Consider the following 12,493-nt stretch of genomic DNA (forward strand, 5'->3'; position numbering starts at 1 on the left):
CTCCCCCCCCCCCATATACATTTTCCATAGAGCCACCAAATAAATCATGCCAGGTCATACTTATTAGATGGAGTCTCTCCTCATCAGACCACCTACGGGTTTTCTAGTCCAAGGTTCCCAGAGGACTTGAACCTTCTCACACGTCCAGCTCTAATGGGAACCATTAAGCTGACATCACCACTCTCCACACTTCATAAAGGATCCTAACATCTGGAAATGGGAACCACCTGCAAGTGCTTTGACCAGAGATCACCATATCAGTCAAGGACATGGAAACTCAACTTCAGGGGAATAAGAAAGGAATACCCTAAAATGCCACTAAGGCCAGAGATTAAACACCTGGGGCTATAAGTGTGTAGAGAAAGAAGGTTCTGGTCCGGACATCTGGATTATAATCCCAAGTCTGCCACTTCCTAACTGGAATGGTAATTAACCTCTCTGAACTTCAGCAGAGTACTAGATATTAGGAGAACCAATTTCGGAGTCAGCCATTCTTGAGTTCAAATCCTGGCTCTGTCACATACTTACTGTGTCACTTTGGATGAGTTGGTTAATCTCTATTAGCTTTAGTTTTCTTCTCTATAAACCACACACCAAAAAAGTAGAAGAAACCCTTCTCCAATGGATTGCTGTTTAGACTGTAAGTGATCATCTGGGTTAAACACTTAACACACTGCCTCGCATGAGTTAAATGTATGAAAACAGGAGTGATTTAACTGCAACCTAATCAATAAAATGGGATCAACCTTCCTCAGAGAGCTGCTGGGAAAAATCAAACATAATGGACTTTAGCAGGGTGCCTGGTACAGACAGATCCATAACGAATGGAATTCTCCGCTATTACAGCTGACCCTTGAACAACACAGGTTTGAACTGCACAGGTCCACTTATATGTGGAATTTTTCAATAAATACCTACAGTACTATAAATGCTTTTTCTCTTCTTTATAATTTTCTTAACAATATTTCCTTTTATCTAGCTTACTTTATCATAAGAATACAGAATATAATACATATAACATATAACATATGCACTAACCAATTGTTTATGTTTTCAGTTAAGGCTTCCAGTCAACAGTAGGCTATGAGTATTTACATTTTGGGAGACTTGAAAGTTATACACTTACGTGGGGTGTTTGCACCATTGTTCAAGAGTCAATTGTATTAATATCCTCTTCCAACTCTATGCACTCACCTCCTTTAGCCACAGAAGCTTTGGGGCCTGCATTTCCACAGACATCACACCCCCGACGTACTGCAGGACGCTGTGCTGCGTTTCGTTGATCCTGTGCACCTGACTGACTGCTCGGTGGTCCAGCCACATGATGATGTTTCGGTGGGAATCCCCTAGCAGAAACAGGGTGATGAAGACACATGTGCATCACGCTCTCCCTCCTGGGGGCTTTCTGGCACCTCTGCTCTCCCCTCCCTTTTCCCTGCAGGAGAGTTACTGGCACCCTTTCTCCCCTAAGCTCCACAGGCCCTTCTTTTGCCTCACTAACTTGTTTCCTGAGCCCATTTCTTCTACCACTCACTTCTTCTACGTCCGTGACTTTCTAAATGAATTTTCTCTTATAGTGTAAGAAAATAAAAAGAAACATGTGTACTATTATTCTTCTAATTCAAGGGAAATTGTGGATCCCAAGAGCAAAGAGCTACTCAACTTTTATAATTTCACCCATCAACAAGGGGCAAGTGAACACTCTACCAAAACCTTGGATTTGGTAGAGAGAGATGTGTTCTTTGACTATAGACTTCAAGGTTAAACCTCTATACTAAAACCAGTCAAGACCTCCCAACAAATTATATTATCATTCATTCTCTCTCGACTTCTTCCCTTCTTTTCCTATCCCTTCTGGTCCAGAAAAACTTTTCTGGGCATATATTCAGGAAAACAGCCTGTGAAATAAGCCTAAAACAATACTCTGGTTGTTTATGATCTATCTTCTTTAAACATGGGCAAATATTTCAACAGTATTAATACATCTATACAATGGCTTTGCTCTGTTTATATTCAACCTTCTTCTAGTCATTTTAATTAAAATCAGTTAATTTAAGCTTTTCCCCTCTCTCAGATGTTTTTTTGGTGGAGTGAGAAGTACACAAGTTTGGGAATCAAACAGGCCTAATGGGGAATGCTTACTCAGTTATAAGCAGAGATATACTGAGAAACTTGTTAAATTTGTCTTAGCCTCAATATCCTCACCTATAAAATGGGGATAACAACACTTAATAGCATATAAGGATTAATAATGTGCATAAAGAATATGGCAAGTGCCTATCACATAGTAGACCCTCAGGAGAAGTGAATTACACAGAATAGAATTTAAAACCAACTGGAAAGGGAGCAGAGGTACTGCCGCTCACATCCTACATGTGCCATCTTGCACCACACAGTAGTGGCCATCCCTTTCTCCCATTCCCAGCCCCTGGTAATTCATCACTACTGATTGGCAAGCCAGTCAGTACTCTGGACAAACCTCTATTTCCTCAAATGGCAAAATGCCAAGAACAGCAATAAATATGACTGGGAAATAAGAAAGACAGATAAAAGGGAACCCAAGAGTAACTGAGCCAGGCACTTTCACACATGATTCTAGTTAATGACAGAATAATTGCAGCAGCTACATCTGTAACTTTGTTAATAGCAAATATTCATAAAGCTCTGTGTGTGAGTGTGTGCGTGTGTACCACGCCCTGCTAAACATTTCACACATACGACCTTAATTCCCAAAACAATCCTCTGATTTAGGTTGCTCTCAATGGCAAGCTGACTCTGAAGTTGAACACATGCCTACTATCTCCCAGCTGGGAAAAGCATGAAGTGTGCTTTGAAAACAGATCTGTACAGAGAAATGATAAATAAATTGGTAAAATAAACAAACTAGAGTTACACATATTGACATGAGTAATGACACCAGCTGGGACATTTTTAAACATGGTATACATACATTGTTTGTTGTTGTGGGTGCGGACATGTGTGGCAAAAGCACAGAAACAACGTGTTTGTGAACCCCAACCATGGCAGGATAACCACCTGCTGGGCAGAGGGGTGCAGGAGGGAGAAATGTCTCTCCTGGGCTAAAACATGGGCTAAAGTTTCAAGTACTTCTTTCTTTAAAAAAAAAAGGGAGGGGGGACTTTAGGCAAATATGGCAAAATTTCAGCTGTCTATCCTTACAAGTGGATACATAAGAAGCTGTTATTTATTTTTCGTATATTTGAAAAAAGAATTTTTAAAACTTAAAAAAAGTCAATCTAACAAAATATGTAAATTAGGTCACCATCACTATAGGGAGACCAGGATTCAGTCGCTGGATTGCCTGCCTAGAAAGATTTCAGGTCCCACAAAAGTTCCTCCAGAAACAGTAACACTTTGAAAATAAGAGAAAGCATGTAAGACCTTCCATAGCTACACCTCAGATTTGGCTTTAACAGCTGAGTTATTTTACCACATAGTAGAATTTCTTAAAGGTCTGGTTCCCAATCCTGGCTGTACACAGAATCCCTAAATAGCTTTAAAATTACTGCTCTCCACATCCCCTTCCAGATCTGTCAGCGAATCAGAATGCTGGAGTGTGGGCACACATCTGTGTGCACACATACACACACACGTACGTGTGTGTGGATTTTCAGAACAATTTCAGCATTACTTGTTAAATATTGTATAAGACATATCTGCAGCTGCCTGAAGACAAAAAACACTTGTGGCTCAACTGGCAACCATAAAGAACCAATCAACTAGCACTGCCTTTACATGAAAGGCTCTCAATACGTGGTGAGAACGACACAATGAGAACTTTGCAGACTCTAGTACTTTATTGTACTTATTATGATTATTAGTTTTTAAGTTTAGACAAAACAGGCAAGTTCATCTTTTTTTGGTTCTTGTAGAACACCACAAATAAATGACTCTGTTGAAAAGTCATTTAGTCTTTAATTGAGCATCTACTACACTCCAGGCACAGTGTTGGGATACCAAGAAGAATGTGCCACAGTCCCTGCCCTTATAAAGTATGTGGCTGATTGAAAAAAATGGGTCTATATGGTATGCCATCTGCTGGAATTACCAGACATGAGAACACAGAGGAGCACAGGGAAGGTGCTAATTAGCTGAGTCTGAGTATGCACAGAGAGCTTCCAAGAGGCAGAAAAGCTTTAATTGCATTCTAAAATTGGTCCTTGGTTAGCCAGGCACACAAGTGAGGAAGGAGGCTCTATACAAACTGATCATAGACCCAAGAAGATGCCATATTTTAAGAGAATTGGAGGCAATTTGGTAGAGCAGACTTTGGGTTACATCAGGCATACTTCGTTTTGTTGCACTTTGCCTTACTGTACCTTGCATATATTGCCTTTTTCACACATAAAGATAAGACCTGCCACCAGCAAAAAGATTATAATTCACTGAAGGCTCAGATAATGGTTAGCATTTTTTAGTAATAAAGTATTTCTCATTAAGGTACATACATTGGGGTGTGTTTTTTTTTGACATTTATGCTAGTGCACATTTAACAGACTACAGTATGTAATAAGTGTAACTTTAATATGCAGCGGAAGATTCACATGACTTGCTTTATTGTGATATTCACTTCATTGCAATGGTCCAGAACCAAACCTGCAATAGTTCCAAGGTATGCCTGTAGTTAGTTTACCTATGGACAGTTTATTTATCCATGTATTCATTGAATTAATATTTTGAACACCTCATAGGAAGTGTTCCAGGCATACTTGAGGAGGACAAAATCACTACTATAAATCAGCAAAAACATCTAAGTATTAGGTGTCTGTTGCAGAGCAGCCTAAGCAGTTACCTCCTTCCCTGGCCCCTTGGTTGCCCTCCCTCCTGAGAGCTCTGGTAGCTGGGCTGGCCCTCCCACAGCTATGCTTTCAGCTGGATGCTGCAGAGAGAGGAAGCAGGCAGTGTGGCGCCGCTGTCCAACCCACGGGCTGCTCTGGTCTTCAAAGGAGGAAAGATCAAACAAGAAAGGCCTCACAATGAGACTATTTCATCATATAGCAATGATTAGTGTTCTTAAACTACTGTACTTAAAACATATTTGGGCCTGGGGTTTTTGGTGTTTTCGTTGTTATTTTGGTTTTTTTTTTGGGGGGGGGCATGTTTAATATCTAAAGATGGTAACAGTTTTTCCCGTTTGGTAGGTTTGGTTTCAACAGCGATGGTTCATTTCCTGACTCCACTCCCTGCTCCTCATGAGTACTCCAGTTAACCAATCAAGTGTTGGTCACTGCCATGTGGGTAGCAGCAGTTTTTAAAGAACCTTTAAACCACCTTTAAAATTCTAACTTTATTTTCTAACACAGGATAATCTATTTCAGATAAAATCTAACCTTAATAGAAGCTGTTGAAAGGCAACAAATGGGTGAGGGGCAGATGAATGCACTTGATGAATGGGTATATCTTAACCTTTTAGGGGAAATAAAATTATTTCAACACTTATAATTAGGGTTGCAACCTAGCTACCCTTTTAATAGAAGGCCTGTTAACAGGAGGCAATTCTACCTACAATGAGAAAAAAGATGGCATCGGGAGAGGGCACATTGTCTAAGCAGATATACTAAGGAATTCTCATCTGCCACTTCAGCTTTCTTGTTCCTGATAGTTCAACTGTCTGCTCATCTGTGCCCAGTGATTCTCCAACACCAGAATTACTGAGGGAAGTTCAGGAGTGCTGATGCCCTACCCTCACCCTAAGCCAACTGAACACGAATTTGGGAAGTTCAGGCTCATGAATTGATTCTAATTTACAGCCAGAGTTTAAAAACAAACAAACACATACAAACATGTACTTTTAGCAGATTAGAAGGTATAAAGTCCTTGAAATTTAGGGCTTTTACCATCCAAAATCCCACCCCAAATGAGAATTCCTTCCTCGGCATCCCTAACAGACTATCACCTGAACTCTACTTAAAGGAAGCTAGCCCTGACTGCTGTGACTCAGTGGGTTAGGAGTCACACCACAACCCAAAAGTTATGGGTTTGATTCCCAGTCAGGGCACAGGCCTGGGTTGTGGCCCAGGTCCTTAGGTTGGGTTGTGCGAGAGGCAACTGATCAATGTCTCTCTGGCACACTGAAGCTTCTCTCCCGTTCTTTCTCCCTCCCTTCCCCTCTCTCTAAAAATAAATAAAATATTTTTGTTGTTGTTGCTTAAACTTTTTGAAAAGATTTTATTTATTTATTTTTAGATGGAGGGGAAGAGAGGGAGAGAAACATCAATGTGTGGTTGCCTATTGCATGCCCCATGCCAGGGAACCTGGCCCGCAGCCCAGGCACATGCCCTGACTGGGAATCGAACTAGAGACCCCTTGGTTAGCAGACTGGCGCTCAGTCCACTGAGCCATACCAGTCAGTGCTGGTAAAAATCTTTTTTAAAAAGCCAATAAGAGAAGTGCTGAGAGTCTCCTAACACAGCCAGCTCCCTGTCTGGACACATCTCATAACTGGAAAGTGCCTGCTGCTACGGAGCTGAGGTCTGCTGGTTCGGCCTCATCCTTTGGTCTCTGCCTCAGAATAATGCCAATTGAACTAGTAAAAGTCAGCGAGAACAAGGACCATTCATAATCATCTTTGAAGCCCTGGCACTTAATAACAGGGCTTGGCACAAAGTAGGCGCTAATAAACATAGCAAAAAGGAGAAAAGTGTGTGTGTGTGTGTGTGTGTGTGTGTGTGTGTGTAAAAAGGTCATCACTACTCCTGTGCTCTAGCCATGCATCCATTTACATCCTTTTTTCATCACATATAATTTATAAAAATCATTGTTCTACACATTAGGTCCATAGAAGTGAGTAATAGGACACAGTCTCTTAACTTGAGGAATTCATAATTAGACAGAACAAACTTTTCTGAGCATTCAGGTGTCAGGCTCTCAATTCTCACAGCAAAGCTACTGTTTCATAGTTACAGGTCTTTCAGAGGAAAAAACTGAGCCATGCAGAGGTTCAGTGTTACTGCTCTACAGTAGCAGAGCTGCGGGATATGCTGACGGCGACTCCCGGGTGTCCCGGTGTGCCCAGTATCCACAGCCACTACTTAAGATGCTGCTACAGGAGTGGCCACTACTTAGGGTTCACAAACAATCTAGCCCAAAATATGTCTGTAACAGCTGTCTTGGCAGCAACTGACTGACAACACCTAGAGCCTCATTCCTTTGGATTCGATTTCCAATGCACCGTAATCTCCGCCATTCCCAAATGTTTCTACTGATTAAAAAGTGAAGTATCAGTTGAAGGTTATGATCTTGTATTACCTACCTGACCAGTGTAGACTTCTAGGTCTCAACCTCAGGACTAGCACTACTGACTGAAATTCCCCAAAAGGGATACATCCTCAACCCACTATGAAAAATTTCTGATGGTGAACCCAAGTGGCATTTTACATTTGTGCAGTCACAAGAACTGTAGTCACAAGTGTCTATTAGCACAGCATCATTAAATGGGAATGTCCTTTGGTCTGGCTATTGAAAACAGAGAGGCCATCTGTTCCCACTTTCTGTGTGATACCTGGTCCTGTCTGCCTTATTCTATTTCCCTTAAATGGACTTGGCTCACACACTCAAATGAATGTGGTATAGGAGCTTCATAGGCAATGCAACTGCAGACATTGATACTCCCTTCCTAAAAAAAACCCAGACCACTTGTCTGTTTCAAGGCTACCCATGCTGAGCTAATGATCCCCTGTCCTTCCTTCATCAAGCTCTCTACTGTGGCTCTTGTTCTTTATGGAGCCATGTCTCTCCCTAATCCAGGCCCCTGAGGCTACCCCACTCCTACCAACTGCTCTCCAAGCTTTTAACTTCTGGGACATAATTTCTGGCCTCTATGCTCCACTTCTAAATCTCACTTTCAGTGGTAAGAGACCGGTGACATCATCCCACTTGGCCCTTTGACTTGATCAGCCAAGTCTGCCTCAGCCCGTCCCCCACCACCAGGGAAAAAGAAAGGAATGGTCCTACCTTCATGGTTTACTGGTAAAGGACGAAACTGCTTATCCAAAACAACCAGAGAACACGTGGCATCAAACCCAAGCCCTCGGATTTGGTTCAAATCGATCCCTTGCACAACTTTCTGTTTCAAAAAAACAAAAACATAAATTAGAATGCAAGGCTTTTAAAAGAATGAAAACAGGTTATGACTACAAGGAAATGAGTGACAGAATAGAAAAGGCATTTACAACATAAAACAGATAAAAGTTCAATATCAGAAGATCCTATAAATTAATAAGGAAAAAATAACCAATATAACTGAAAATTAAGCAAAGGACATAACACATCATTTCATAAAATAAAGACAGTCAAAGAACATACAGAAAGATTCCTAACTCTACTACAATTCAATAAAATATAAACCATACCAAATAAAAATATACCAGTTTTTACTTTTCATGTCAACAAAAATGTAAAAGATTAATAGTGTATCATAGTGGCAAGATATGGAAAAGCAGATTTCCCAATTTAGTACAAATTTTGAAGAATAATTTTATAGTATTTGTTAAAATGTAAGACATGCATTGCTTCTGGTCAGCAATCCCACTTCTAGGAATCTATCTTAGCAAATTATTAGCATAAGCAAAACAAGTTATCTGTAGACATAGGTTAACTGCAGCACTGCTTAAGAATATATTTAAAATTTAGAAAAACTATTTTTTATTAAATAGATTTTGGCATATCTGTAAAATGAAATGTAACTATTAAAAAGAAAAAATTAGAGAAGCAATTTCTGGGTGTGGTGGTATGAATAGATCAGCAAAACTACTTAGCAAAATATAAGTAGAAAACTGGAAAAAGTCATCAAAAACAACCATTTGAAGGGTGATAGAAATTGACCAAAACCACAGGACAAATTGAGAAGCATTCATTCTTGAAAAATCAAAATCGTATTTAAAGCATTCCTACTAAAAAAAAATTTTAAAAACTCTAGGACCAGATGGCTTCATGGAGAAATTAAACCAAAAAAAGAAATATATACATGAAAAAACTTGTTCAAAACTCAGTTAAAGAGGAACCATTTTCCAACACATTTTACACAGCCAGTATTACCCTGATATCCAAGCCAAAAAAAGAAAAAAGACATTACAAAAAGGACACTCTAGACCAATAACTGTCATGAACATAGCTATAAAATTATTTAACAAAATATTAAGAAACCAATCTTGCAACGTATTAAATAGCATTATACACCATGACCATATGATACCCCAGGAATAAAGGGTAGTTTAATATCCATAAATCAATTAATGTGTTAAGCATAATAAAGCACAAGTAAATACCAAATGATCATCCCAACAGATGCAGAAAAAGAAAAACAAAACCCCAAAACACTCAATAAACCAGGAAAGAAGGAAACTTCCAAAAACCTGATACAGAGCATCTATAGGAACCTGCAGCTAATATCACACTTCATGGCATGACAAAATGATTTCCCCCGATATAAACAAAGCAACAATACTCTCTTTCATCACTTCTATCAGTCTTGCAGTAGAGGTTCTAGCCAATGCAGTGAGGCAAGAAAAAGAAATTTAAAGCAAAAAAAAGTGAAAAGTGTGTTATTTTTCATATTACATGATCTCATGTGCAGAAAATCCCAAGGAATCTACAAAAAAAAATTAAAAAGCCACTAGAACTAACAAGCAAGCTTAGTAAGATCACAAGACATAAGACTAACAAAAAAAAATCAATGGTATTTCTATAAAATGGCAACTAAGTTATCAAAATTGAAATGAAGAAAACAATTCCATTCACAATAGCATCAAAAAAGTAAAACACTTACGAATAAATTTATTAAAAGAAGTTCAAGACCTATACCCTACAAACTATAAAACACTGCTACAAAAACCCCTAAAAACTGGAGAAATGTGGGGAATATTCATGAAATGGAAAATTCAACATTGTTAAAAGAGCATTCTCAAATTTGTCTACAGATTCTATATAACCACCTACCTATTAAAATCACAGAGATTATTTTCTTTAATTTTCATTATATTGTTTTCCATTACCATTTATCCCCCTTATCTCCCTCCCCCCACCCACTGACACACTATTGTCCATGTCCATGAGTCCTGTTTTCTTTCTGATTGAGCCCCCAACCCCACAGCTATCATCCTGTTATCTAGGAGTCTGTCTCTATTTTGCTTGTTAGTTTGGTTTGTTTATTAGATTCCACATATGAGTGAGATCATATGGTATTTGTCTTTCTCTGACTGGCTTATTTCACCTAGCATAATGTTCTCCAGGTCTATCCATGCTGTCACAAAGGGTAACTATGGAACATTTACATAATGGAATAGTACTCGGTTGTAAAAAACCCAGCAGATTGTTTTAGAAATGACAAACTACTCCTAACACTTACATAAAAATGTAAAGGACATAAATAAGCCTAAACATTTATGAAAAGAAAAAACAAAACTGGAGAACTTATGCTACCTGATTTCAAAACTTACTACAAAACTATCATTTCTAAGTCAGTATGGTATTGGCATAAGGATAAATTTATAGATCATATATAGCAATATAGGAAATAAACCCCAAACATTATGGTCAACTGTTACTGGATAAAGGCGTCAAGACAATTCAATGGGGGAAAAGATAGTCTGTTTGACAATGGTGGTATAACAACTAAATACCCACACACGAACTTACCTCATCCCATATACAAAAATTAATTCAAAATGTATTATATCCCTAAATGTAAAAATTGAAACTATAAAATGTAGAAGGAAACATAGGAGAAAATCTTTTCTGACCATGAGTTTCACAAAAGATTTCTTAGAATGTAAACTCATTTAAAAAATTAATAAATTTGGCTTCACTAAAACTTTAAAATTTTGCTCTTCAAAAGACCTTAAGAAGATGAGAAGATAAGCTCCAGACTGGGAAAATACAAAGGAGGATTCTGCCCCCCCGACAAAAAAAATGGAATTATCTTCTGGATGGCAGGCCCCTTATAGTACAGGCTTCCCTCATTTGGTGAGTGTTCTCGGAACCAATATCAGTGTGCCAGCTGGTGTTGTTGTGAGAGGCTGCGTTCAGCTTCAGTGAATTTTTTTTAAGACTCTTTCAATGTGTTTGCCCATTTCATGATGAGTGACCTATGAGCACACCTGTCTACACTATGCTGAGTATTTAACAGTTTTTGAACAAAAACAGCATGACCCCTGTACCCGACCCTCCCTATTTACCTGATCTCTCCCCGAGTGACTTTTTTTTTTCATTTCCCTGATGAAAAAAGCCCTCAAAGGGAAACATTTTGCAGGTGTGGAAGAAGTGAAACAAAAAACAGCTTAAGCACTAAAAGGAATCAAAACTGATGTGTTCAAAAGCTGTTTGAAGCAGTGGAAGACCATCTCAGTAGGTGTATGGCATCAAATGGAGAGTACTTTGAAGGTGACTGAAGTTTAAATATGTAAGAATACACAATTTTTATAAATAAATTCGGTTTTGGGGGGTCTCCCCTCATATATTTGTGAATCATATATCTGATGGTGGACTTGTATATAGAATTCTTATAAACCAATAATAAGAGGACAATTCAATTATGAAATGGGTAGAAGATTTGAATACAAACTTCACCAAATGGCAAATAAGCACAAGGAAATATGCTAACATCATTTGTGATTAAAGAAATACAACTTAAAAATTACAATGAGATACTGTTACATACCTACTAGACTGGCTATAATAAACAAAATTGACAGTGTCAAGTGTTAGAAAATTGTGGAGAAAGTGGAATCCTTATATACTATTGGCAGAAATGTAAAATCCAGCCACTTTAAATAAAAAGTTTGGCAGTTTCTTTAAACATAATTGACCACACAAGCCAACAATTTGACACCTAGATATTTACCTGAGAAAAATAAAAACATATTCCAACACAAAGACTTATATGTGAACATTCATAGCAGTATTACTCATAATACCCCCAAAATGCTAACAAATCAATATCCATCATGATTTAACCAAATGGTTAGACAAGGTATAGTATATCCATGCAATGGAATAGTACTCAGCCAAAAAAAAAAAAAAAGCAGAAACTACTCATATGCACAAGAACATAAAATTAACCTTGGAAACATTATGCTAAGTGACAGAGTCAGACACAAAAGAATGCACTTTGTATGAATCCACTTACATACAATTTCTGAAAAAAAGTAACTATTCATATAGACAGCAGATGCAGAGTTATGTACGGGCTGAGGACTGATAGGCACAGGGAACTTTTTGGGTTCTAAGACTGGATTATGGTGATGATTTCACAACTGTGTAAATTTAATTAAGAAATCACTGAATTATACATTTAAAATGGATAGATTTTATAGTATGTAAAGTATGCCTCAAGCTCTTAAATAATTTTTTTAAAGTTGAGCTATAAAAAATGGAATGGAAAGAGGTCCATGAGATATTAATAAGGTAAAAAACAAAACAAAAACAAAAAAGAATATACAACACATTGTTAATAGTAGTTGCCTCTGAGAGCAGA

The 12,493-nt window shown here is 38.2% G+C and overlaps 1 protein-coding gene across 7 annotated transcripts in view; it reads right to left on the bottom strand.

Annotated features, from left to right (window-relative positions):
* FGGY (FGGY carbohydrate kinase domain containing) overlaps positions 1-12,493 on the bottom strand; it is a 390,237-nt gene that overhangs the window by 346,504 nt on the left and 31,240 nt on the right. For all 7 annotated transcript variants that reach the window (XM_045857814.1, XM_045857803.1, XM_045857811.1 and 4 more), the window contains exons 3-4: positions 7,975-8,086; positions 1,195-1,346 (exon numbers count right to left, since the gene is read on the bottom strand). In XM_045857814.1, coding sequence (XP_045713770.1) covers positions 1,195-1,346; positions 7,975-8,086 — 264 coding nt within the window. The remainder of the gene's footprint in view (positions 1-1,194; positions 1,347-7,974; positions 8,087-12,493) is intronic.

The sequence above is a fragment of the Phyllostomus hastatus genome, unplaced genomic scaffold (genome assembly GCF_019186645.2).
Source record: "Phyllostomus hastatus isolate PE091 unplaced genomic scaffold, TTU_PhHast_1.1 phas_contig_147, whole genome shotgun sequence".
Lineage (NCBI taxonomy): Eukaryota > Metazoa > Chordata > Mammalia > Chiroptera > Phyllostomidae > Phyllostomus > Phyllostomus hastatus.